The sequence below is a fragment of the Triturus cristatus genome, chromosome 4_2, assembly GCF_964204655.1.
Source record: "Triturus cristatus chromosome 4_2, aTriCri1.1, whole genome shotgun sequence".
In the NCBI taxonomy this organism is placed as follows: Eukaryota; Metazoa; Chordata; class Amphibia; order Caudata; family Salamandridae; genus Triturus; species Triturus cristatus.
Genome location: NC_140586.1, coordinates 264,710,330 through 264,738,003, shown reverse-complemented (window position 1 = coordinate 264,738,003; position 27,674 = coordinate 264,710,330). Strand labels below are relative to the sequence as shown.

At 46.7% G+C, this 27,674-nt stretch overlaps 1 protein-coding gene across 2 annotated transcripts in view; it reads right to left on the bottom strand.

The window, feature by feature from the left end:
* ABCA4 (ATP binding cassette subfamily A member 4) overlaps nt 1-27,674 on the bottom strand; it is a 1,118,748-nt gene that overhangs the window by 921,212 nt on the left and 169,862 nt on the right. For both annotated transcript variants that reach the window (XM_085601480.1, XM_085601481.1), the window contains exon 5: nt 21,688-21,827. In XM_085601480.1, coding sequence (XP_085457606.1) covers nt 21,688-21,827 — 140 coding nt within the window. The remainder of the gene's footprint in view (nt 1-21,687; nt 21,828-27,674) is intronic.

The following is a 27,674-nucleotide window of genomic DNA, read 5'->3' as shown; positions in this document are numbered from 1 at the left end:
TCCCCCATACCTTTTTGTGTCAGCTGAGGGTATTTTGATATACTAGCACACTGGCAAGATACTACCTTCCTACCCTATCCCAGTGACTAGACTAGTGGAACTTCAGTAGCTGTGCCAAAACACAAGCCCTCCTCCCGCCCCCCCACCCCCTCCTGACCAGACTGCTGGCACCACCGGAGTGTTGCCCTCTCTGAGAAAGGGTGGGCACTTCTGTTACTTTATGTGGTGGGACAGTGGGCGGTCCAGAAATATTTGACGACATATCAACTACTGAAGCCAACTTACTGCAATGCAAGTATTGGTACCACTATTCTAGCTTCGAAGATTAACAATGCTTAAAAAGTTCTGTATTTTGCATGATTTACTTTTTTTATAGTGCTTAGCATCTACGTTCTATAATACTGTTCGGGGTCAGAACTCTGGCCCAGAGGGTCATAGAAAGTTGTAGCTCCAGTGTGGATCTTAGTTTTATGCATAGTATATTTTTCTTGTGTGTATTAAAGTACTTTTCTCTGATAAAGTCAAGCACTGCCTGGACATTGATCTTAATAGTTGGTATTACGGTGTAATGTGCACTCTGAATGCCTAATCCGCCTCACCTCCTTCAGTAAGCCTCGGATTGCTTCTGTATTGCTACCCTGAGAGAGTCAAGTGCTGGGAAGGAGCACTTGGTCACTCAGGTTGGGGTCCAATAGTACTTTGGTCTCATTAAACCAATGGTGAACAATTCCAGTTTATACAACTGAAGCCCAATAACCTCTAAATCTCCTGGTTCCTCACTAAACTGGTTGTCACATGCACCCACTGACATTTGATGAAGGAAAAATTTCTCAGATCCTTGATTAGTGACAGGATCATGTTTGATGGTCTACTGTGTGGACTGGGCTGCCTGGTGTCTGTCAATGCATGAGGTGGAGAGCTTAGCAGGACTACATCCCAGATGTCAGGGGTTCTTAATGAGGTAGCCAACCTGCCGACAAGCACAATGTAAAAGCACAGAGCATGTCATGGTGGAGGTAGTCAATCAGTGTTGACTCAGATAAGCTCCCAACGTCCTTGCTGTCCCCAAAACATGCATCACTTGACATGTTTTCCTTGAGCATGCAACCTCTTGTGGCAGCAGGTAAAGGCAATTCTGGTTCCTCAAAAAATGGGACTTGAGTTCTAATGGATCCCCATCCATCCCCTACATGCAGAACTGTGGTGATCGTTCACTATTAAACTTGCAACTGACAAGAATGATGGGAGCACTATGGAGATCGCTATGAAAGACCAGCAGGTAAAATATTCATCCTACATTATTGCCACCATTTGATAAAATGATCTATCAAGTCTTTCATTTTAGTTTACCAAGAACGCATTATGAAAGCTGTATGTTTACCATTGCTCAATGTATTAAATTACCAGTACCAGGATATTTCTCCACTCCCTCCATCACTTAGAATGGTTGTATGTAAGAATATTGCATGCAGAAATATTGTTACACATAAATATAGTGTCTCAAACATTGCTTATTAAAATATCGCCCCATTCAGTGTACAATTTTCTATTAAAAACTCCAATGGGGAGGTTTAGTTTTGTGAACATTATTTTGGACACAATATTTTAACCAGATGATATTCTTACAGTGATAATCTGGTACCATACCACCCAATTGATCACACAGCTCGTGCACTCCTGGGTTAGGGGATAGAGTGTTGCTTGAAGAGGGACTTGTTTATCAATACTTTGATACATCCTTGTACAACATATGATTACTGTTGTACAATATTAATTTGAGGGTGCCCTAATTAACATTTATCTTTAATCTTTTCTGCAAGCGATTGGCTATCTTGCATTGTGACGGAAGGCCTTTCACAAGTGCACATTTGCCTAAAAAGAAGTGCACTTCAGCCGAGCAACTCAGGGCCATAAGTGACCAGTGAACGGAATATTTGAGAGACCCCTCACTGCCCCAATGGAGCCATTAGGACCTTGCCTTCCATGGGACTAAATTCGTTGACCCCTTCCAAGGAGGATCCATAGGCTGATAGAGCGTGGCGCAGCTGAAAATCTAAAGAATTGAGAATGGTATAATTGAAAATCGGCCTGCAAGTCTGGGAATCTGGGAAATACCACAAATGTGAACCCCGTCATACATCATACAGATGTAAAATTCTGATCAGATCTCACCTCCGAACCCCTCCAAGCCAACCAATTGACGGAGCAAAGCACCCCTCCATAGGGGTGTCTGGAGCCTGCCCCTCCAGATAGTCCACTTCGTGGCCATATACCATGCTGTGAAAATCACTTTGGTCAAGTCTAGAAGAAAGCAGGGGATCGGTGGGCCATATAGACTGTCCACGATCACATCCCATGACATAAAGGACGTCTCCACCCGGTATGTCGGGTCCTCTCGACCTCCGAACAACCAGTCATTCAGAACCACAAGTTGTGAGGCCCAGTAGTAGAAAGGGAGGTCAGCTGCTTCCAGACCGCCATCAAAAGTGGACTGTACACACTTACCAAATGCTATGCAGGGAACTCGATGTGCCCACAGGAAGGGCCCCACCGTGGTCAGTACGGAACGGAACCAAGCTCCAGAAATGGCATTGGGTAAGTTCTGCATAATGAAGAGGAAGCGGGGCAGCACCATCATTTTAAACAAAGAAATCCCATCCATGATATTGAGGAGAGAGAGAGGACCACATCTCCACATCCCTACGCATGCAGTTCACAAGGGGCATCAGATTCAGAGATCATGCCAGCTCAGGGACAGGCAAAATGTACATGCCAAGGTAAAGAAAGCTTAACAACCTGAGAGGTATGGGGTCCTGTCAGTCGTGGTCTTGCAAGGGGCCCGTCAACAGAAATAGCAGAGACTTCGAGTGGTAAACCAGTAGGCCAGAGGCTTGGCCATAGAGGTCAAGCATGTGTAGTATTCTAGGGCATGTTTCCTCTGAATCGTTCATCAAAAGCAACAAGTCACCATAATGCGCAATACGGTCTTCCTCGACACCCAGCCCCCACAGGAACAACCAAAGCTTTGCATCACAGTGAACCCATGTTGCCAGGGGGGACTTGACCGCAAGGTCAAAGAGGAGGGGAAACAGGGGACAGCCCTGTGTGTTCCCCCTCTAAATTGGAAACATCTGTGAGAGGAAAGCATTCACAGGAATCCGAGCCGTGGGGCAAGCCTATGAAGTCTGAACAAAGGATATGAAGCAGGGCCCAATGCCCCTTAGAGACAAGACACCCAAAAGAAAATCTCAATTGAGGGAATCGAAAGCTTTCTCAAGGTCTATGGGCAGAAGAGCATTGAAGCTGGGCAGTTGATGATAGTAAGCCACTGCCGCTTGCACTCTGCGGATGCAGTGACGTGTACCACAACATGGCATGAACCCACATTGGTCAGGATGAATCAAAGCAAGAGAGCCCGAAGTAGGTGATTGGCCAGCACCCTGGCACAGATTCTGAGCTCAGAGTTGATGAGGGGAATTGGACGGTAGGATACACAGTCTACAGGAGATTTCCTGGCCTTGTGCTGGAGCACACTATTCACCTCATTGAGTAATGTCAGAAAACAGCCTTTGGTTATCGTGTCATTATAAAGTGCCAAGAAGTGGGATGTTAGGGCTGTATGATACTTCTTGTAGTATTTTACCGGGAAACCATCAGGTCCTGGAGTGTCACCCAAGTTCATGGCAGAGAGGTCCGTAGCTACCTCTTGGAAGGTCAAAGGGTCGTCAAGCTCTGTGGCGGCTGCTGCTGCGAGAAAGCACAATGGCAAGTCAGCAATCAAAGGTGAGGGATACTCACGCAGTGGCCATGGCAACAGCATACACGATGGTGACTGCCCCCCTCCGGAAACCCAACTAGGACCTGTTGCACAACTGCCATAGTGCCGTGTCTGAGCCGGGAGGTTCCCAGCCTCTTCTACCACAGATGCGCCCAGCCCCATGAGGAGGGCGCTGGAGGGCGCAACTAACACGGATTAGACTCCCCCCTGGTGGACTTGGTGGTCTTCCCCTCTGCATTGCAGGGGGATTGGGCAGGGCCAGGCTCTGATGGGCGGGGGTTTCTTGAAGGCCTTGGAACTTTCTTGTGTTCTTGAGCCAGCAGCAATGTATTCTAATTAATGACTGAAGTGGGGGGTGTGGGATGGCTGGGGGTGTGTTTAGGGTGGTTTGGCCCACTTAGCCGTATGTTTGGTTTTGTTTCAGGCAGGCTGTGACCCTTGTTACCTTTGATTTATGGGAAGCTTTCATGGGCAATACCCGGACCCTAGAATGCCATATGAAGTCCGATGGCTTTCAAAGTGATGACATGGAATGCCAACAGCCTTAATGACCGCATCAAGTGGGGTGCCATTTTGGGATTTGCCCAGCGTCATGCCCCTGATGTGCTCCTACTTCAAGAGACGCACCTCCTAGGTACCCGATGTCCATTCCTGGCTTAATATGGATATGAAATGGTATCCATGCAGGTCACACCAGGGGCTCTCAGAGAATGGCTGTCCTGATTCATAAGCACTGTCCCATGGTCGTTACCTGTAGTTAATTTGACCCACAGGGTAGGTATGTTGCCATTGAGCAAGTGATCACTGGGCAGCCCCTTAATCTACTGAATGTCTACATTCCTCCACAGCTGCCTGATTCTACGTTGGTAGTGGCGCAACAGGTCCTGATGGGGTTTCCCCAGGGGAGGGGGTGGGGGGGGGGTTCCCCATAGTGGATGGGGACTTCAGCATGCTGTTGCCATGGCCAGTCCTCACCTTTGATTGCTGACTTGCAATTGTAAGTTAATAGGCTTGTTAGTCCCTCCTTAGTACTGCCTTGTCTTCATTAGTAACCTCCCCTGAGGACTGGCCCTTTTACTTCGTTTGTTACACAGTACCTCTTATACAGTATGTAAGCACAATTTTCTTTAATGAGTTTCTCCTACTGCAGGCACGAACTGCTTTCCTGCAACATTCAGCGAGCCATGCAAGGTTTCACTTTAGAAGCAGCCCGGGACAATGGCGGCCGCTTCTTTGAAGTGAAATAGGTCTCGCATTTACAAGAGTTTGAGCTATTGGCATTGTAAATGACAAGGCCTTTTATTTATGTGTTAATAATGAAAACAGATAAATAAAAGTCATTGTCATTTACAATGACAATAGCTTAAACTCCCGCAAACGCGAGACCTATTGCACTGCAAATGCTTGTTCAATATTTTAGTCATACTAGTGTCTTTAAACTGTGCCTTTAGGTTACGCTAATTCATTGCAAAGAGTACATTTTCATTGAAGAAATAAGGATCATATTGTCCTGTTATGTGCATTAAAATAAAATTACAGAAGGTACAGAAGTTGAAGGTACAGGATTTGTGTGGGGAAAGATGAATGGGGAGGCACAGGAGTAGTCATTTATGTTATAAACATGAATTAGGAGATTGGGGTTTAGGCACAATATACGTTGGTGTTGAATTACTGTTATATATAAATGATATGGGTTTGATGAATGTATTTTTTAAATAATTGTAAATACCTCTGAGGAAGGTCAACAAGACCGAAATGCATTGGGTGAAGTAAAATAATGGATTAATGAAGTTTCTACACATGCCTGAGTATAGGCCCAGATGGGCAATTCGAGAGCAATTAATATGCGTGAAAATTTGGAAACTTGTTTTCTGTGACGTGACTGACTAACACGAATAGAACATTGAATAAAAATTGGATGAACCAGAGTTTACTACTGAGTATGTGTTTAAATTTGACACAACTGTGCATGGGGCTGTGCAACTCTTTTGAGACACGTAAGTCACGTGTCACAACTTCGCAAATGAAGTCTAACCAATATCACCACATGATACTCCACCTTCCTTCATATAACGCATGGCAAAAAGGAGGGTTTCGGTGATGGGAACAATGGGTGGTCACCTGCTTACCCTTAATAACTAAAAAGCACAGATTTTCTACACATTTCCTGCCAAGCTGGAAGTGAACAGCAGAAACAGTACAGAGTCTTAGAGGTCTCAAAGCACAGAAAATACTGTCTCTAAAAACTGGAGCACCGTCCTTAGGTGCGTGAGAAGCTCTCACTGACTAGCCAAGCAAAATATTTTCAGAAACCCTCTCCAAGCCACCACAGAAAACGAGAAGGGAACAGCCACCTGCAAGAAGTGTGTCATTATTTATAGGCCTGAACACAATATTTATTATGCAAGCATAACCTCATGTAGATCACAAATCTGGGTTTCCTGTAGCTTGTGTAATTTCCTAATTTTCTAATGCCTATATCACTTATGCAGCATTTTCTCACATGACACTTGTTTCATGCACAATTGGCTTGTGGAAACTGTGATACCCAATGTGCGACACGCTTACTGGAGGACTTACTGAGAAACTGGATAGATATGCTCTGGCGCTGATACCTCGTTGCATGCGTTTGCCTTGCTACTGACTCAACGGTGGACAGTCCCGAGGTAAAGATACATTACATTGGTCATTTGTACAGTTAGCCATGCTTACCCACTCATCTCAGTGCCAAGAATCAAATAAATGCTAAATGCACATTTTAGAGCTGTAACTCCATAGTGCTGTGGCACTTTCAAAAGATAACTTTGAAGCTGCTATGTCTGCTTGAGTCAATTTATTTATTTATTTCAAGTACGGAGATAGCGGGGACCTGGCCGCATAGGCCACAGTGCTTTGCAATATGCAAAAAATTACAGTTCATATGGGATGGAGACGGAGAAGATGTGTAGAGGAAGAACAAAGAAACAGAATCAGTCTACAGGTGGTGCATGGCAATTTTAGTCTTTAGTAGGTCCGGGCAAAATGTAAATTATGACAGCGTACTTCGTGTTACTTTAGGAATTTTGTACTACACTTGTTATGCAAAATTCCTGATATAATGCCATTGCGCATAGTTACACACCATTCATGGTAAAAATGTAAGCAAACGCACCATTCACTGTGAAAATTTACAGCGAAGTGCACAGGAACGACAGTGCACAGACCACTTTTTAGGTCTCGCCTAGGCAGCGCACATGCGCTGCCTAGGAGAGCCTTTAGCCATCGGTCTGCTCATTTTCAAGCACATACTCGTGCTTGTGGCAGCATCCACCTTGCGGGAGCGAGTAGCGGCACACCAACAAGCACGAGTGCAGTGCTTGAAAATGAGCAGACTGCACTCCCAAGCTCGTGCGATCGTGCGCACCACTCGCAAGCTCACCTCCTGCTCCCTACCTCATCTCCCTCTATCTCCTCACCCACACGTCCCGGCCACTCACTCGCTTCGTCCTCTCCGTCTCCTTTTTGCTAGTTGTTTTTAAACAGCTGTTTGTGCACCTTCATGCGTTTCCTTTTATAAAAATGCTGCAACTCAATTCAACCTTAACCCCGCAGGTAACATTTTAATTATAATCAGTGCAACGGCCGCCCCAGCCTCATCTCTAAGTATTGCGGCAGCATGCATTTCTTTTGTCTGTGTCAGTTTTCTCCTCCCCCACCCTGCTCTTTTACAAATGCTGCATGCGAGTACTGTACAGGACAGCATTAGCAGAAAGCAATAAGTGACCAAGGAGACCTCGGTCAGATAAAATATGAACATTAATTATCCGTCTTTAGGCAACAAAGTTATAAAAAATACCCAAATAAACCTTCACTTGTGTTGTTTTTTTCCCTCAGATGAGTTGTTAATGATAACAGTTTTTAATTGTTCCATTGTGCTCATTTTGCGCCAACTGATATGTAAAGATCAAATTATTTTCTGTTTAGCTATGCGGGGCAGGACCCTGATGGTGCGTGTCTCTCGGACAGACTGTCAGAATCCCTGGACACCAGAGGTGATCGCCCTCCCTGGCATGGAACACACATTCTGTAGAAAGAACATGTACTCTGCCATATAATAATTTTTAAATGCTTCCATATTCTGAACAGAAGCAATGTTTGAAGTGCCTGCCATAGCTTAGGGAGTGGGCGGAAAGGGAGCAGCAAACTTCGCCATGTCTTTGTAACTGTGTTTGCGTGTTACAAAGTTAATGCAAAGAATATTGACAAGGTACTAGAGATCTCATCCGATCGTGCGAGCCAGACATAGTTATGCTACTGCAAAATTAAAAGGCAGACTAGTCGGTGTACGCATTCACCAAGCTTAATTAATCATGCCATGAACATGGATGTAAAAACTTTTTTAGGAGGTCGCAACAATAAGTCCAGTTTTCTGTAGACTAAAATCTTCACCTGCTGAATTTAAATACGTAATTAAGGGTAATTTGAATTCCGGTTGCTTTTGTCGAATACAATCCGTTGATGAGAAGCAAGACTACAAGTACCAGCATGCATTGCCATAGAATAAAGGGACAAGAATACTGCGTTTTTAGTGATACACAGTAATTGGTAACCTGGCTAAATTATTTGTACGAGACATGCCTCGTAGTTTAGTTAGCGTTCTTTAGCACTTGTTGGGCACCGTCAATCAATCAGCTATTTGTGTAATGTTTATTCAGGCTCCTGCCCTGGGAATGGTTACACACAGAGGGTCTCTAGGTTGTTTTAGACTGCATGTAATTCATTGCAGGACACTGTTGTCCCGGTGGGGCCCCCCTCTTTCCCTGTGAGCTTTTATCGGCATACACTTTTTTCAATCTCGCAACAGCATATCTATATCTCTCCCCATACTGTCGGCGAACAATTATAATATTTTTTAAAAACACACAGGACAGTGTGTGTTTGGATATACCGTTCATGTTATTCTTGGCACTAGACTGTTATCACAAACAGCAGAATAAAGAAGCAGGATTTAAATACAAAATTATAGCCCGATTTCACATTTTAAGACGAAACAATATTTAAAAGGTTTACCTTGATGCCCGCTTCCACCCTCTTTCTGCCTCTTGTTTTTGACCTTCATTAGTTCGATGTCTGTATCCCACTGTACCTCATGTTAGTGCCCTGTCCTGCCCTCTTCTTGCTATTAATTTTCGCCTTCCCCCATCCACACCAAGTCACCATAGATAGCGCACCACTACCTCAGCACTAGCACAGCACCTGTGCAGCACCTCCTGACTACCAACACAGCACTACCTCAGCATCAGTGCAGCACCACCACCTCAGCACCAGCCTCTCTTCAGCATCACAACACCACCACAGCACCACCTCAGCATCACTCGGCACCACCTGAGCACCAATACAGCATTACCAAAGCACCACCAAAGCATCACTCAGCACCACCTCACTAATACTGAACAACACCTCAGCACCACTCAGCACCACCTCTGCACAAGCACACCACCACCTTAGCACTACATCAGTTTACATCAGCATGACCTCAGCACCAGCGCAGTACCACTTCAGCGCCAGCGTAGCACCAGTGTAGCACCACCTCACTACCAGTGCAGCACTACCTTGGAATCAGTGCAGCACCACCAACTCCGCATCAGCGCAGCACCAGCACAGATTCACACCGCAGCATCACTCAACACCACCCCAGCACCAGCGAATAATCTACTCAGCATCACTCAACACCACCACAGCACCACTTCCGCATGAGCACAGCACCACCTCCACATCAGTGCACCACCACCGGCAAAGCACCAACTCTGCACCAGCGCAACCCCACCTCAGCACCAATGCAGCACCACGTCAGCATCAGCGCTTCACCCGCACAGCACCAACTCCCCATCACTGAGCACCACCTCCATACAAGCACACCACCACCTCAGCACCATGTCAGTATAACTCTGCATCACCTGAGCATCAGCACAACATCACCTCAGCACCATGACAGACAAACTGGAAGACGTATATGTTCATTTTTTTTTTAATAGGGTCGTTCATTTGTACATAATGTTTACTTGGTTAAATATAAGGTAACAAAAATGCTTATAACACTTTATTATAACTTTTCAACATGCTGCACAGCAGCCACACTGCTCTACAACATAGCCTAAACACATTGGCAAGGCCAATAGCTCTGGCTAAACACTTATAAGATCCCAAAGGCGAGACCTATTGGCTATGCCAATGCTTATTTTAAAGGTATCTTGCGGTCAAAAACTGACATAAGGACTCATTTCACGATAAAATATAGTAAAAATGACGGATTTGCATTTTGTGTAATTACAAATTATTTTGCTGAAACTTTGCCGAATTATGCAAAAGCAAATTGCGCATATTTTATACACCTCTAGTCATTAGGTCTTTCTGGAACAGGAGTTTGTGAGCTTTGAGTCTTCTATTTTCTGGGAGACAGTTCTAAAGTTTTTGTGCATGGCAGGAGAATTCTTGGTTGACAGTTTTAGTTTTTCTCGTTTGGGGCATTGTAGGTTCTAGATTTGGGATTTGCCTCTCACAGCAGCGGCCCCTCCATTAGGGCAAAGAAGCGTTGCTCTTTTGCTGCTTGTGCTGCAAAGGTGAATAATAAAACGGTAATAAAATGAATTTATTACAATTTCTTTTGATATAGTGAGGATTTGGGTGCATTATATGATATGGTTGTGCGGGCGCACTGTGTAATACATGCCCCAAAACTGTCTTGGGTCCAGCCAGGGTCATTTGTAAAACCTTGAGCTCAACAATGGGTAGCTATGACTGAGCAGCAAGGCTTACACAAAGGAACTAGAGTAAAGAATGTATCAGCACAAAATAAGAAAGTCACATAACATGAAAGCTATCAGATACCAATTTATAAACATAGATTATATTTGGATTAACTTTTAATGTCCAAAATGAGCAAAATCCACCAAAGGGTTCCAGAGATACAGATTTTACAAGAAAACTTAAATCTTAGTTTAACTGCAAACAAGCATTGGTAACCATTAAGTATGTAAACTTTTGAAATATTTGTAAGAGTTGTGTTTGACTACTCCGGATCAACATGGGTGACCAAATCCGACAGGAATAAGGTCTGAGATTTTGACAGTTACCTGGCCACTAAAGCATTCTCAAGTCAATTTCCAAACTTTGCAGCAGAACCACCATAGACTTTAATGGAGTGGACCAGATGTTGCGGATGCAGGAGATGAAAGAAGCTCAAGGATGCTCTGGGTGCCTTCACAGTTATTTCTCAGTCCATGGGTCAGCTGGGGTGACTTTGGCTACAGAGGTCGGGGTCCCTCGAAGTTCTCTTTGAGCCTGTAGAAGGCCAGTTGCTGCTGGGCAATCCGTCTCCAACCAAAGCGGTCCAGTGACATCCTTTGGTGGAGGCTGGTGTCCCCTTTGGGCAACCTATCTGGACTCAGATGACATTCTCATGTTTGGCAGACTTGAGTGCGACTTTTGGCCATCGAGAATTAGTCTTTGGGGAGCCCAGCAGCAGTCAGAGGTGATTATTAAGAAGTGGCTACTGACTTGCTGAGTTGGGTCGCTGCATCTTTGATAGACCTGATGCTGGTTCCAGGGGGGTCAGCCGAATGACCCTTAGAGTTACTTCTTTGGTCTGTGGATTGGAAACAACATTTTCTGAAGCCAGGAGTCACAGGCACAGTCCTTTCATCGCTAGCCTAATTTGTTGCAGGTGCAGTCCAGCAAAAGGTGCAGCCCTCTTTGCCTAGTCCAGGGGTCAGCAGGGCAGCCCTTTTCAGTCCTTTCTCCTGTTCCGGTGTGATCTGAGGTTCAGGGTGCCATAATTATGGCAAAAAAGAACCGTGGAGCGATGATGCGGTCACTATCCAGTGGGCTACAGTGTTCCCTCCCAGTCTGTAACGACTTTCCGCAATCCCAGAGTGCACTATTCTGCCCACTCTCACGATGTCTGGACCCTTTCATGGATTTTAGGAGCTTGATAGACCACCCTAGAGGTGTAGCTACCTGTGGGCTACACACCCACAGAAAAAATGGTTTGGCCATTGGTCTCCCCTCTCTGTTCCCACTGCCAGCCTGCCTACCTGAATAATGGGCAGCCCTCTCAAGAGTGTGAATACGCCTTTTGTGCTAACACTTTGAGTGGCTTCCTGCAAAGGGGAGGTAACACCTCGCCCTGTGGTAGGCTGTTCTTAAGCCTGGGAGTCGTTCACAATACTCCCCAGGAGGACAGAAAGCTGTCTGGTGGCTAGCGACCGTGTGTGGCCACTGGACAAACTGGGTCACAGAGTGGCAACTTCTAAAGGTTGCATTTCTGTAAAAGTGACATTAAATTCAACTTGGGAATCAAGTCGGGTTTAATGCCACAATTAATTTGATAACTTACAGTACCCATCTCGGTAGTCCCATTTAGAAGTTAGCTGAACTGAGTGGTGAGCTGGCAACTCTGTGTTAGCCAATGAGATTACTGACTCTTCCACAACAAAACGGCAATTTGGGAGTGTTGCTCTCAGGACAAAAATAGAAAATGCATTTCTTACTTAATAATATACAGCTACCTGCCTTAAAGCTTAGTGGGCCTTCCTTAGGGGAGACTTACATATATTGTTACGTGGAGAATTTGACGGCAAAGTAAACTAGCAGTTTTAACAATGCCCTTCCAGTGTGCAGTGGAAGGCTGGGAGCCATTTTGTACCTGTCACACACAGGGTAGGTGGCACAATCAGTGCTGCAGCCGTGGGTGAACACTCTGCCTTGCATGCCCTGGGTAGCCTGGGTACCATATATTCGGGACTTATAAGTAAGTCAGTCTGCCGATTGAGGGCAGCCAATTCGACCTACACTTTGTAATGGGTTAGAACACTGGCCCTGAGGTCTGGTTGGCAGGTCTCAGTGCACTTTCTGAGTTGCAAAACCAGCAGCATCAGTCAATAAATGTGGGGGCGAACATACAAATGATGGCATTTCCTTACAGCTATCCTCACTGAGGCTAATATTAGCAGCCCCACTGACAGTCGCCCCAGATATTTTTTTTTGCTTCAACTCTGGTTTGTTAAAACCCTTCAAATTTGATTGTCTCCCCACACAGTCAGGTTTCTTGAAAGTAGACCACTTCATTCCCCACTAGTATCACTTCCAAGGATCCCATAGCCGTTAGCCTTCTCAACTCGTGCACATTCCAGCTCTTTACTCTTAGGCCGTGTGGAGAGGGGGCCTCCTCCTAATCTATTTCACTTAGGCCTACCTCCTCATTTTCATCTCCACAGATGTTCTTGTCTTCCTGATGGTTCGCTGTAGCGCTAGGCTCCCTAGGGTTGTTGCATATTCTAATTTGCATCCTACCCTTTGCAAAATAGCCCTCCTTTATTTCTCGGCCTCACCAGCCACACTTTCCTGATTTGTTCCGAAAGCGAATAGAAGGCAGTTCTGCTGTACTAGAGAGGATGGGGGTGGAGGGGTGCAAGAAGGCTGAAGGCAATAGAGAGATAACCAAAGGAGCAAAAGGTTATGAAGCTTCTAAGAGGGCCAGAGTTCAACTGGAAGTGAGAAACCAAAGGGTTCTACAGTGAGTGGTGCAAATACAGTTGAAACTAGTAACATCTGTCCAGACCTAGCATCTCCTGGTTGCAGTCTCATAACAGCAGGTTTTAGAGTCTGTTGCAGGAGCACTGTATAACATACTTTGCTAGCCACATCCTCCCTTGCCTTTGGCTGTCCTGTCAACTTGCAATTTTGTGCTTGTGATGTGTTGTTTTATTTTGGATCCACTGTGTTTGCCCCTGCTCTGGAGCATTGCTCTTTCACCATGTTTCGAATCAGTAGCTGTGTTCTAACTTTCTACTGTTGACGTCATGAACTACGTTATTTTTTTCAATCTTATTATCACTCCATCAGACTATTTGTCTTTTTATTTCAGAATGTGCTTGCACTCTACACTTCAGTCTCCTCATGCTCCTCACCCCGCACTTTCGTCCTGCCCTCTACATGCCCTCAGTCGCACTAGATCGATGGCATCCTTCCTGACCCCGTGGAAATCTCCGGCCACCGCCTGATGCTCGACGAGTATGAATAGATATTTAAAAGCTTATAAAGCCGTGAAAACATTGCTTTCAATACTTTCAAGATGGCAGCCACTGTGCACGAGATAACATGCGTCATAATGTTGTGCCAACGAACATGACGATGCAACATCATGCATGGGACTAGGTATTACTCTGTGGGGGTTTGTGCATTTATTTAGTTTTTTATTGATTTATTTATGCGTTTTTATATAGCCCAAACTTTACCCGAAGGCGTCAGACTGCTTTACAATAGAACCAGTTACATTACATAAGGACTTCAGAGTACATGAATTACATAAAAGATAGGAAACATATAAACTCTAGACTGACATAACAATGGTAGTAAGTGTACATATGTCTACTACAGATACTAGTGGTTAGAGTTACATATATACAAGTTGCAAATTCACTCAAGTTTACATTTTAAGAAAAGTTGAAGCGATTTTGGTTGGACAAATATATATTACATATTTACAGAGCATTATCTTCTCACCATTGCTGGGGTTTTTGTGGGGCTCGTTCAGCCAGGCCTTCAGGGTGCTGTTGCACTCACAGGCGATGATCTAGGGCCTGGAGGGATCCCCGAGCTGGTGATGCCCGTAGGGTTAGAAGGCCAGGTGGTGGTGGTTGAAGGTGGCGGGCTGGAGCCCGGGGATGTTCTGGAGCTTGTGCTGGGTGCCAACAATGGGAAGGGGGGTAGCTCAGCGCTGTAGGGCAGGATGGCTCCATAGTCGGTTTAGGGGGAGTTTGTAAATGGAGGAAAGGTAGTCATTGGTTCGATGCTGTGGGAGAGAGACTGGAGTAGTGGGGGCCAGCCAGTCTGTGGTGCACCCTTGATGGTGTTAGTGCAGAGAGACTTGGTCAGCACGAACAGGTGGGACAGGCAGGCGACAGTATCAGAGGCAGGAGAGACAGCCCTGATAAACTAGCCCGACCGTAGATGTACCGTAGGGTCACCATTGGGAACACAGATGGAGGAGGGCAGCGTCAGGCTCACCTCTTGATCCTCCACCACTCCCACTTTTCCACTTACTACTCGCCATCAAGTTGATTTGGGTGCTCTGAATGGGGTCAGATGCTCTCCAAGCCTGCCGCCCCAGTTGCCTCAGCGCTCCTGGGTCCCAGAGAATGGTCTACGACACCGGGGCCAGCCCAGCGCTGCAGGAGGCCGGCAGCTGAGGAGTGCAGCAGTAGGAACACCATGGCCGCCCCACACACCCCATCACACGCTCCGGCAAGTTGCAGGCGGGCAGGGGAACAACCGGTGCAGTGTCAGGGACTCAGGCTCGGGCGCCGTTCCCCTGAGAAGGAAAGGGTTGAAACGGTGCAGCAGGGCAGCTGTCCGTAGGCACCCAGTAGGGAAAACATCCTGGTCTTTCTCTTCACAGCTCGGTCCCGCCTCCGATATTCGCCATGGCTCCCTCCACGGATGCCCCCAGCCACAAAGGAACGCAATATGTATGGGTTCACGTTAGTCATGAAGTTTTCTGTCTTTGACCCAATGTGCCTCTTTCTTTGTGTGCCTGTGCGTCTGCATTTCTCTCTCTCTCTCTCGCTCTCTCTCTCTCTCTCTCTCTCTCCCTACGTCTTCTGTCTGTATGAGATTGTCTTCTTAGTCTATTTCTGCCTATGCAGATCTCAAAGTTTGTCTTTCTGTCTATTTGCCTCAATGGCCATTTACTCACTGTCCATCTCTCTTGGTGGTGGTGGTGGGTGGGAGGTGCGTGCACGTGTGTGCGTTGTGTATGCGCACGACTAAGTGTGTTGTGTCTTCCAGAATAAATTACAAGAATGTGCCATTAGACTTATGTTTTTCGGAATTTGTCAAAGGAGATTGTTTAATCCCTTTTCAGCAAGCGTGTTAGTGCTTTCGATTCTCTCATGGGATGCGGAACTCAGATAAAAAACAAGTGAGGTTCATGAAAGTGTGTCCCTTGGGGTTCGGAAATGCTCTTGTTATTTTATAAGACATCCTCCAAGCGTTTTTAAGACTGTCCTGCCAGACCTCACACAGTGAGAATAAAAAAAACATCCAAGGCACCTTGCAAATGCTTAGGTTTGACATAAACCCCTGCGGTAAGACCCTGGACAAGGAATTTGACCCTAATTAAAATAGAGGGACATGGGAGGGGTCAGAGTGCTGCCGCCAGACCAAAGGAAAATGCACCTCAGTCACAGAAGTGTGGGATTGGGAGATTAGAAATGTGTACACCAACTTTCATAACATATATTTCAGGACTTGTAGGAAATTAAAATTGGCAAATCCAATAGGTCTTGATCAGGCCAGCATGCAGATGTTGTTGCAAATAAGTGCAATATGAAAGAAAAAAAATACAATAAATGTAAAAATAAAGAAATGAAACTGCAGACGCGGCACACCAGACCTGCCACCGCCGTGCAGTCTTTGTCAGGGGTTTATTCACGTGTGATAAGGTTGACTACAGCCACTCATGGTGCAAGACAGACAATGAAGATGTCCCACAGGCCAATGCTATAGACTGGTGGGGGGAAAACGAAAGGGGAGATTTTCCAAAAAGTCGCACAACGCAGCGCAGCCTCCTGTGAGGCTGCGCTGCGTTGCATGACAGAGAGGGAGAAGGGGAGCGACATTTCTTCAAAGACATGGCTCTCTCTTTCCCTTGTGCCGGTGCTGATTACAGTTGCCGTGCGTCATGTACACACCTTAGCGCCGCAGCGCTAAGGTGTGTGCATGAGTCTAGCATAGGTTTTGTACAGGAAGGTTACCCTTCCTGCATAAAATACTATGCTCGACACAAGGTAAAGCTTTTCCCACTTTGTATGCATGTTGCACAGTGCAGCACGCATGCAAAGACAGAAAAGGAAGGAGAAATTAAAGCCTTTCTCCTTCCTTGCGCCTAGTTGAAAAGGGCGCAGTTTTCTCATGTTAAACCCCAATCCACTGTTTTTAGTAAATTGGGTTTATCATTAGAAACCTTGGCTGGTTGCATGGGAACACCCATGCACCACCCTTGGTACGCACCCATGGCGCAAAGTAACGCGAAGCAGCGCAATGTGCTCACTGGCGTAACGAAAATTGAGGGGACCTACCTGCAAGGAACGTGAAGGGGCCCCCTCAGAGCTAAATCAAGAGCTCTCCGGCAAGAGTGCTGTGCTGAGGGGGCCCCCTGGAGCCTACCCCCCCCCCCGCACCGCGTGGCTGCAGGGGCCTGTGATACGCCCCTGAATGTGCTGCTTTGCATTACTTTTATGTTATTTCCAGTGCTAAACAGGTTTAGCACTGGAAAGTAAATTACTAAAACAAATTTGCGTCTTTTTGTGTCACTTTTATGATGCAAACACAGCGCAAAAGCTTAGTAAATCTCCCCCTTAATGTGAATGGCACTTCAACAGGCCAATGGATAAAAAGGACTGACCGAAAGCCCCCGTATTTATGAATGTATTTTAATGATTTTTTGGGGAAAACATGAGGTTGGTGATGTGATGTTGGGCCCTTGGCCCGCATGCTGGGTATAATGATTGACGCTGCACACATAGTTAGGGTGGTGGGTAATGGCCACGAGCACGTGTGCTCGGCCTTTTTATTGACCGCGTCACCTGACCCAGTGACGTTGGTGGTGGGTGGGTGTACAGTGTAGTACATCAGGTTAAAACACTAGAACGTGTCCGTGCACGGACACTACATTCCTCCCAATCTTTAAAGACAAAATCCCCAAAGTCAAACTTCAACCTGTGGGAGAAAAAAAAGATATACACCTATACAATACAGTGACCAAACTTCTGCAGAGTCTCTTACGCCTCAGCTGCTTGGAGTCACAGACGACGTTCTTTCTGCCGTGGAGACCCACAGTTCGCTGTGGCACCAGCCATGGGCGCTCGATGGATCCAGTCTGTTGACGGCTCTGCCTTGAAGTTGTCCTCACAGTCTTTTCTTCACCTTACTTCCGTGGCGACAAACGCAGTCGGAATTCTTGTGGTTCGCCGCTAGATGTTGCCATTCGTCTTTCAGTCCTGTCCTCTTCTTCGTCGGTGGCGTGTATTCTGTTTTGGCAAAGACGGATTGTTTGCAAGACACCCCTCTCACCATGATGCCCCTCTCGCAGGTGTTCCCCTGCCACGGGATATCCCTGAGGCCCTCTCTCTCGGACTTGTCCTGGGCTGGGTGTCCTGTATCGTGTTACTCGCACACCGATCAGTGTGGGTGCAGAGGAGACGACAAGTCTCACCTCAGATTCCGCAGTCAGACCTGGAGGGTAGCTATTGGCTCCTGTCTTCGCATGCAATGTCTTCATCCTCCTGGGACCTTTGCTGGAGGGCGGCTGATGACCATCTCTCGTTGCGGGGATGCTCTCTCACTGGCATTCCTGAGGCCTTTGCCCCTGAGTCACCACAGCTGGCGTTGTCCAGTGACCGTGTGACCCCAAAGGTGGATGTTCCGAATGGTCCGGCCGGCTCACCTCTGCAGATCCCAGGTGTGCTGAAAGCACCGCCAAGCAGATGTCTTCTCTCCGTGCCACGGGTGTTCTCAGGACTTGCTCTCCATGTTCTGGCACTTGTCGCCTTCCTTATCTTCGAGATGTGAGTAGTCTTGCCACACTCCTCTCTCTTTCCTCGGTTCTAATCTCTGTGAGGGTGTCGAGTCACTCTGACTTCTCCTCCCACTCTTAACAGTGGCCAACGTGCCACGGATCTATTTCCTTCTTCTCCTCTTCTTGCAGTGGCAAAACGTGCCACTCCGATCTCTTCTTCCTTCTTTCCTTGCAGTGGCAAACGTGCCACTCCGATCTCTTCTTTCTCCTTTTCTTGTAGTGGCAAACGTGCCACTCCGATCTCTTCTTCCTTCTTTCCTTGCAGTGGCAAACGTGCCACTCCGATCTCTTCTTTCTCCTTTTCTTGTAGTGGCAAACGTGCCACTCCGATGTCTTCTTTCTTCTTTTCTTGTGGTGGCAAATGTGCCACTCAGATCTCTTCTTTCTTCTTTGGCTTGTAGTGGCAAATGTGCCACTCCAATATCTTCTTTCTTCTTTTGCTTGTAGCGGCCAACGTGCCACTCTGATATCTTCCTCCCTTCGCTTCACGACCTACTCTGGACCGTTTCTGTTCTCCTTTTGGTCTGGCCAGGCTTCCCCATGCAGCGCGCGCACTCTGCACGTGTTCCCCCTGGTCTTGTCCTCGTCCGAGGACACTCTCTCCATCTTCCTCAGCATTCCGAGTTAGGGTCGTGACCTTCTCTTCATCTTCTCCTTTTGGGACTTTGGTTGTCGAAGTTCATGGGGCCATGCTCTTGGTCCTCTTCGTTCTTGAACTTCTTGACGGTCCATTCTGCCGATCTCTAGCAGGATACCTTCGGTCATTCGTCAGACCTCTTGTTCCATAGTTTCACTGACCCGTGCGTCGGTCCCCTCCTTTTGCCCCCTGTCGGGTTGGCTTCTGTGGTGTGACCATTTGGCTGGCCGGCTTCACGAGGTGCGTCACGTCGTGTGACTACCTGTGTCTTCTGACTTGTCAGGCGCTGGTGCGTGCTTCTCTTCGTACCGTCGTGGTACATCTTCAGTGTAGCGTTGCTCCTCGCGCTGTGTGATCTCAGGTTGTGGTGGCTTCTTGGCGACACTGGGTGTGCCTCTGCATCCTTTCCCTTCAGTGTCGTTGGTTACTTGCTGCGCACATCTTCTTCCGTGTAGTTCCTCTCTTGTAGGCGCTGCTGTGTACCTTCCGCGTCCGGGGTACATCTGCGCGGAGTCCTTTGGCTCTCTCGAGGGGTCACTCCACTTGATGCGGCGACAGCGCGATCCTCGCTGGGGTGGATGTGGCTTGACCCTTTTCTTCTTCCTTGTCCTGCGGGTTCCTGCCGCTGTATCCCGTTACCAGCGGGTTACTAGTTTCCTGCGCTTCTGTCGCGTTCCTGTGCTTCTGGCGCGCTCCTGCACCGTACCTCTTCAGTGATGTATCGCCACTGTCGCCCCGCCGCGTTCCAGTGCGCTCACCATCGCGCATCAGTCTGACCTTGCGGTGCGTGCCCTGCTGCCTCTTCTCTAGCCTTTCTATTCTTTTCCAGCAGCTGTTGCAATGCTGATCTCCGGCCACTAGATGGCAGTGCAAGGTATGCTCTTCACTCCATTCAGCAGCAACCTTCTCTGCTGCTAACCTGTTCTTCCTTCTTCTCTTTCACTTTTCCAGGCTTCGGTAGAGTGCAGAAGGGCTGGAGCCACAGCAGAGCAGTGGAGTGCAGGACACGGGGCTTGACAGCAGGTAAGTCGTTTTACAGTTATTTATTGAGAGGCAGGGGGGGCACAGGCATTGTCAGGGAGCTGCTCTGGGATGAGGCATCACTCCATGGGGCACAGTTTATTCCTTGTTGTGGATGGCGGCTGGGGCTCGGTTTGCACGACATGTGCTTCATTTCTTGGGTATATCGCCCTTCATGCTGCTCTCGCATGACAGTCTTGGGGTACTGCTAGTTCAATTTGGGCAATTGCCCCTTCCCCCTTCTTGCAGCCGTTGTACTGCTCGTTCTGGCTGCTGGGTGCGATGTCGCCTGCTGGCCACTAGGTGGCAGTGTAGCACCTTCCTCCGCTAGGCATTGCTCGGGCCCCGGGAGCTTCACACACACTGCGGGCCTCGTTACTGGGACCTTGCTGATGGTCTGACACGCACCACATGGAGGAACGGGGTACGATCACCACTGCATGGGACACCTGCAGGCCGCTAGAGGCCTTTTCCTTCCCCCAGTAGGTGCCTATGTTTTCAGCGCTAGCCGCACACAGTCACGTTCTGCACACGGCTCCTGGCGGCAGACCCTCTTCCTTTTCAGGCGGTGTGAGGGACTCTTGGCACGGCGGGTGGGCTCCGCTCATATTGTTATGTTCATTCTGCCCCCTCTTGGGGGAAACCTCTCGCGCTCTGCGCGCTTGCTTTCAGTTCCAATGCGCCTCACTGCGCCGCCGGCCATCCGCTGCTCTCCTTTCTTCTTTGGCGGCCTCACCCCACCCCAGCAGCCGCACGCCGTTCACCTCGCTGCGGAGACAAGGGGGGTGTTTGTAGCTTGCGCCATAGACCGCTTGCTCCGTGGTGAGGCTGAGTTCTTTTTTCTTCGTGGGGCTGGGGAGTGGGTCGCTACTCTGCCCTCCCGCTGCAGCTCCACTTCGCTGCACCTTCGCAGTCGCTCTCCAGGCTCACCTTCCTCATATGCGGGGTGGGCTCCCGCTCGGCTTCCACTTCCCTTGCGGCCCCTCACCTTTGGCCGCGGGCCTCTTCTTCCACGCGGGTGGGCTCTGCGTGGATCGCTGCCACTTGCCAGGTCGCGGCCGATGCTGGTGGGCTCCGATCGGTCCGCTCCTCACCACCGGGCACGGCGGCAGGCTCGACGGGGTCGGGGTGGGCACCCGACTTCTTCGCCGTCTCACTGGGGCGACATGCACGCCCGCTGGTCTTCGGTGCGGGGTGGGCTCCCGGTCGCCACCGGACACACTGCGGGCTCTGCTGCGCCCCGCGCCTTCCCACCGGGGGGAGGGTACCCTCACTGCGGGCAGCTCTCTCTCTCCTTTTACCCTCAGTTCTCTGTGTGCCGGGCAGAGGGTGCACACGCGGGGTGAAGTACCCGCCTCGTCGCCAGTGTGATGTTGGGCCCTAGGCCCGCATGCTGGGAATAATGATTGACGCTGCACACATAGTTAGGATGGTGGGTAATGGCCACGAGCACGTGCGCTCGGCCTTTTTATTGACCGCGTCACCTGACCCAGTGACATCGGTGGTGGGTGGGTGTACAGTGTAGTAATCAGGTGAAAACACTAGAACGTGTCCGTGCACGGACACTACAGGTGAGTCAAGTGAAGCTGCCGCTAGGTCTGTCCTAAAAAAAAGTAACTAAAAAATGGAACTTGCCTGCCACTCTTCCAGGATGTGCCCGTAATGTGTCCATGAACTGCGACATCGTGGACAACTCATTCCAGATTCGGCCCATGTGCTGCATTTCCGGCTTTGCGAGCACCACCTGTTGAACATCTAGATATGCACGAGCCAATCTGAAAGCAAACGATGATAAAATATTAGTAATTTGCAAGATTTAATTTACAGTCATATTTTTATTTCTTATTTTTCCAGTCTGCTCTAGCCTGGTTACATTGAATTGACTCAATCTCTATCACGTGAATCGAGAATCGATGGACTAGTGCTACTAATCTGGCTCGGCCTTTCCAAAGTTTGCATGTAACAACAAGCATTTGCAATGCAATAAGTCTCGCATTTGCGAGAGTTTAAACTATTGGCATTGTAAACGACAATGCCTTTTATTTATCTGTTTTGATAATTAACACATATATAAAAGGCATTGTCATTTACAATGCCAATAGCTGAAACTCTTGTAAATGTGAGACCTATTTCAATTCAATTCAAATCAATTCAATAAACTTTATTCGGTCTTCAGACCATAAAAGTGCAAATACATGTATATAATCCACTAAAGGTTTGAATATGTTAAAACCCATCACGAAACATAAAAACACAGCGGTTTATCATTAATAGCATAATCCTTGTTTCTGTCCCAAAATTATACAATAGTTGCTATAAAAACTGCCAACTAATTAATTCAGAGTACCTAATACAAGGGTGCAGTGAACAGTTTAAAATCATATTACAGGAAGTAAAAACAAGGAAAACAATTTGATTGTGCTGCCATTGACACAGCTACTATAAGATCAAAATGTAAACAATTCACTCAGTGGCAGGATTTTATCACAATCAGGTTCAATTCCCTCACCAGCATATTCTGGGCATATTGGGACCAGGTCTAAATTTGGCTCTGGGCCTTCTTTCTAATTCCCCACATGTGACCCGGGAAATTTGTGATTGTGCACACAAATAAAGGTCTGGGGTCAGTTTTTAGTATGTGCAAGGCAACACCAGAGTCACAAGTTCCAATTTGCATACAAATGGGGATGAACCATTTGGCCCTGGGTTTTGTGTATGCGGGGCAAGCAAAGATGACATGGCCTATTGATTCGGTCAATGCAGAACAGCAGGGGCAGCCTTTTATCTTGGCAACATTACATAGCCACAAGTTTATGAATGACAGCCATGCCTAAATTGTATATATAATTTTCTATCAGCCGGCACCTTTACAATATCAGGATAAACTTCCAGGGAACAGCTCAATTTAAAATCCATAAATTCCTCAAAAAGTCTGCCCCGCTTGTTATCCCTAAATTCGTTCTGCTCTACCCAGTCCCAATACAGCACTTTAATTAAATTTCAAAGAAGTGGCTGCCTTTGTCCTGGGCTGCTTGGAAAGTGAAAGCGCGCATGCCGCACTGAATGTTGCAGAAAAGCATGTCTGCCTTTAGTAAAAGAAACTCACTAAAAAAAAGAGTGCTCACAGACGAAATAAGACATAACTTGCAACAGCAGAGGTAAAAGAGCAAGTCCTCATGGGAGGTTACAAATGAAGACAAGGCGGTACTAAGGCGGGGTTAACAGGCCTATTAACAAATCAGAAGCCAGCATTTATAAAGGACACTGACACAAGCCAATTAGAAATATGGGCGGAGCTTCAACTCCGTACTTGAATACGGCATGGCTCGCAGAGCAGTGCATTTTCTGCCCAGGCTCGACCTAAAAAGTAAGAGCATTGGGAAGTGCTCTTTGAGAAGGCAGATTTAGTCATTGGAATCTTCAAATTAGGAGAGTTGAATGGGATACCTCAGTGAGCTCAGTGCTTGCTGATGAAGAGTAAGGGCGGTCTGAAGGTCACAAGCTCTAATTCTAATGAGGCAAAATCATGCTTCTATCTTTCTGTGATTGAGAAATTGAATACCATAAATTGGATAATAGTTCAAGTGTTATCTACAACACTTAGAAATGTAGTTTATATGAAGTGCTGCATAAAAAATAAATAATACATCAATAACTTCTTGCAAACCTCTCAGATCACCCACTTTTGGCATGTGACATCTGTCCACAGGGTTTCTGCACCTGTCCATTCACAACCCTTCACATTCTACACCTACTTTGCTGACGCAATCACCTGTCTCCAATAACTTATCTTTTATGCAGCACTTCAAGTGCAGTAAATAACAGATGTTGCTATTTCCCAATTTATGGTGCTTAGTTTACAACCTGTGGAAGGAGGGAAAGCTGACTAGGCCCGGGATCTTGGAGGCAGAGCCAGCACAAGTCATGCAAGCCTGCCGCATCAGCAGTGCTCCGCATCGCCCATCTCCTGATGAAGCCATAATTTGGGACTTTTTTAAGGTACTATTGACCTACAATTAAGATACATCCATTCTGAATCACAAAGTCGGGACTGGGAAACATCCAATCCCACTATCACTTATTCTAGGTCGTGAAGAAAGCTCCCCCGACCCTTCGGGGCACTTATATGGGCTGAAACATGTTGACCATCAATCTGGACTATTAAGTGCAGTGGACTCATAACCTGTCCATACACGCACAACACTGTTTTTATCTTTCACATACTCTGAACTGAATAGTCGAAGTTCAGGCAGTATGAGGATTGTTTAAGTTCACCTCACTTGAGCACATTCACTTTTTCCTTTATTTCTGATCACTACTGTAATAACCAGTGGTTTCCCTCCAGGTGGAGGAAGCACAAAAAGAAACCCAATGATGATGCTGTCACGTGATTGAAATGGTGGAGAGCCAAGATATACCGCCCAACGACCTTTTTACGTGAATGAGGGTTTTTTTAAGCAGAGACGGCTAGAACTCCTGAACTCTGTTTGCAGGTACCAGTGATCCATTCCCCATTGATCCTTACCAATTATTAGGAAGCTGAAGGGATCACAGCTCCTTCTACCCCCCCCCCCCCCCCACCCCTTGAGCTAAATAGGCTAAAATAATGTCAAGCTGTTTAAAAACAAACGGTACAGGAATTTATTACTCAAACTGAAAGTTTTATCTGCCAAGCTACTACAAAAAGTTGAGAGGTATGCTCGTATGTAGCACTTATTACTGCACTTCTTTGATTTCTAAGGCCCTATTTACAAGATCAAGGCTAAATTGACATCTCTGTGCAAATAACACTTTAGACAAAGATAGGAATTACGAGCTGTGTGATAATTATCATACCCTTACAGTTTTCCCTTGATAGAGTCCAGTAGGTCAAACTTGCCAAAATATATTAGAAGAAAATGCCCAGCAAAAAGGCAAAACATGTTAAATATTAATTCTGCATGTTATGCCTCATTTCCAAGTTGAAAAACACTAATATGTGTTATTTATCACACTCAGTGAATATTTTACCCTTTAGAAATGGTATCTACTAGGAATGGTAAAAGTACTTCACCCTATTGCGGGCAACTTAGTACCAGTGTCCAAGGTCACTATATAACAGATGCTACAATTACCTAGCTAAACAGTGCGCAATAATTAATGCAATACTATGCAGTTAAATTTGCAGCGTTGTTCAATCTGTATTTGTTCACGGGTCCTGTAAAACCTCTGAGATCTTCTTGAGAAATTCTGACGGGCAGCAAATAAAATAAGGTTAGCGCAGAACTACTTGTGTGTTCCAATGTTGTGTGCATTTTAGTTTTTTGGGGTGCTTTACTTGTCCATCTGTCCAGCCATCACAACAATCAAACAACCAAGTCGTACAAAACAATGAAGCAGTGAGCCAGTAAAGCAATCGCACCTCCCTCCTTATCTTCCCCAAAACATTGTCCAAGTAAATATTGTAGAAGACAGCGTTGCATGCACATCCACTGCACTTGCTGTTTCCAAGGTGCGACCTCTAAGGATCCAAGAAGTTCAACAGATAAATGTAAAGTGCACCGCTCAATCAAGATTTCACATAGTTAGTCCACTCTTTGCATAGGATGTCCAAAATAATCTTTATTTTTCTTTTTTCATAGAAAATGGTACAAAACAGCCAATACGTGTTTCCTCCACTACATGTGGACTTCCTCAAGGCATAAATTTGTCTTTCAAGTTTGAATCTAAGCAAGCTTTGCCAAGAGCAGGATCAAAGCAGTTGCTAGAAGTGGGTAGAGGGTATCTTCTTAGCACATTCAGGTGCAGACTGGCTATGATTGTGAGTACTCGCTGTGAAGGACTGGACAGTAATGTGCTTTCTACCTTTTTAATAGCAAGGGATTTCCCTTGAGCCACCGGTGATTGTTTTTTGAACGACATTTTGAGCCCAGAGCCATGGCAGTTTTCTTTCCATGTATGTTGGCAGTCAGTCTGGCAAGCGTATGCGACATTCTCAAGAGCCTGCATTCTTAATCTGCATCTGTAGAGCCTATATGTAAACATTGCAGTCGGAACTCGTGAGTATTGATTTGGACTTTACAGAGATTATAATCAGGCATGCACACAAAAGGTGCCGCCTTCCTCTACATTCAGGAATAATGATGACATTTATTTGCCACCAAATACATGGGGCTTTGCTGAATTATAGGTTAATATCCATACCAGGAATCTACCAATGTTTTTAATATGATGAATTACGACTCACCTTTGGTTTCAATACCTTGAAAGACAAATTTATGCCCTGATGAAGTCCACATGTAGTGGACGAAACGCGTTGGCTGTTCTGTACCAATTTCAATCAAACAAACAAAGTGCACCTCCATTCCCAGTGTAAAAAACCTGAAATGTAAAGCAACAGCGGTGGGATGGGTTTTCCTAATAGCATGGTGCAAAAAATCTCTTAGGGCCGTTCTTCCATGCTCTGAACTCAAGTGCTCATCTCTTCATGAGCTAAGGCCAATGGGTTTTGGCTGGAATTGTGTCAGTAGATATTTGGGAGGAGATGTGACCAAACAGCCTGGGCAACTGACCTCGGAAAAGGATGACGGCCTCAGTTCAACATCTTGTGATTCCAGACAATTCATTTAATCTCCCTGTGCCTAAAAGAATTCATAATTTGGTGCTCATGTAAAGCATAATACCATTGGACTACATTTGGGCTATATAATAGACTGCAAAGAAATTGAGAATGGATGCCTTTGATTCCTCGACTAACTATAACAGCCTCCAGGAGCGCCTTGAATAAATGGATATAGCAAACACAACAAGATGATGGACGGAGTGCTGAACCTTTTCAACTACTCACCCCCAGTCACAGATATAGGTTTAATCCATTGTTCTTTTGCTCACTATGCAATCCCAGTTTGGACCCAGCCATATGCAAATCAGTCTTGACCCTGTTCCTCGTGGGAAGAGTCCAGCCCGAACTGAAAGGCCAGGTCCCCCTTGGGCCAAAAACAAGCATCCTGGGACCAGTTTCGGGTTATTACCTCTCATAAGCCAGGCTAGCTTGAATCCAGTGGCATGGTGAGCAAATGAAACACGTCTGGGCATACCCTCCCAACTTAGGGCGAACAAAGTAAACACAATACGATGATGGACGGAGCGCTGAAACTTTTCAGACACTCACTCCCAGTCACTATTAAATCTGGGTTAAATCCATCATCATTCTTCTGCTCACTTTGCCACCCCAGTTCAGACCCAGCCATATGCAAATCAGTCTTGACCTTGTTCTTGATGGGAACAGTCCAGCCCAAACTGCCAGGCCAGGTCCTCTCAGGACCGGGAAGAAGCACCCTGAGACCAGTTTCCTGCTATCACCCCTCATCCGTCAGGCTAGCTTGAATCCAGTGGCACAGTGAGCAAGGGACTCACGTCTGGGCATTCCCTTGGCCACTTAGGGCGAACATAGCAAAAACAACCAGATGATGGACAGAGTGCTGAAACCTCTTAAGCACTCACCCCGTCACAGACCAGGGATTAATCCATCATTCTTTTGCTCAATATGCATCTCAGTACTACTCCCCAGCCCGTACAATGAATGCGTCTTAAGCACGCATTCATTTACCACCCATGCCTTGACCACCCAATTTTGTGGTAAA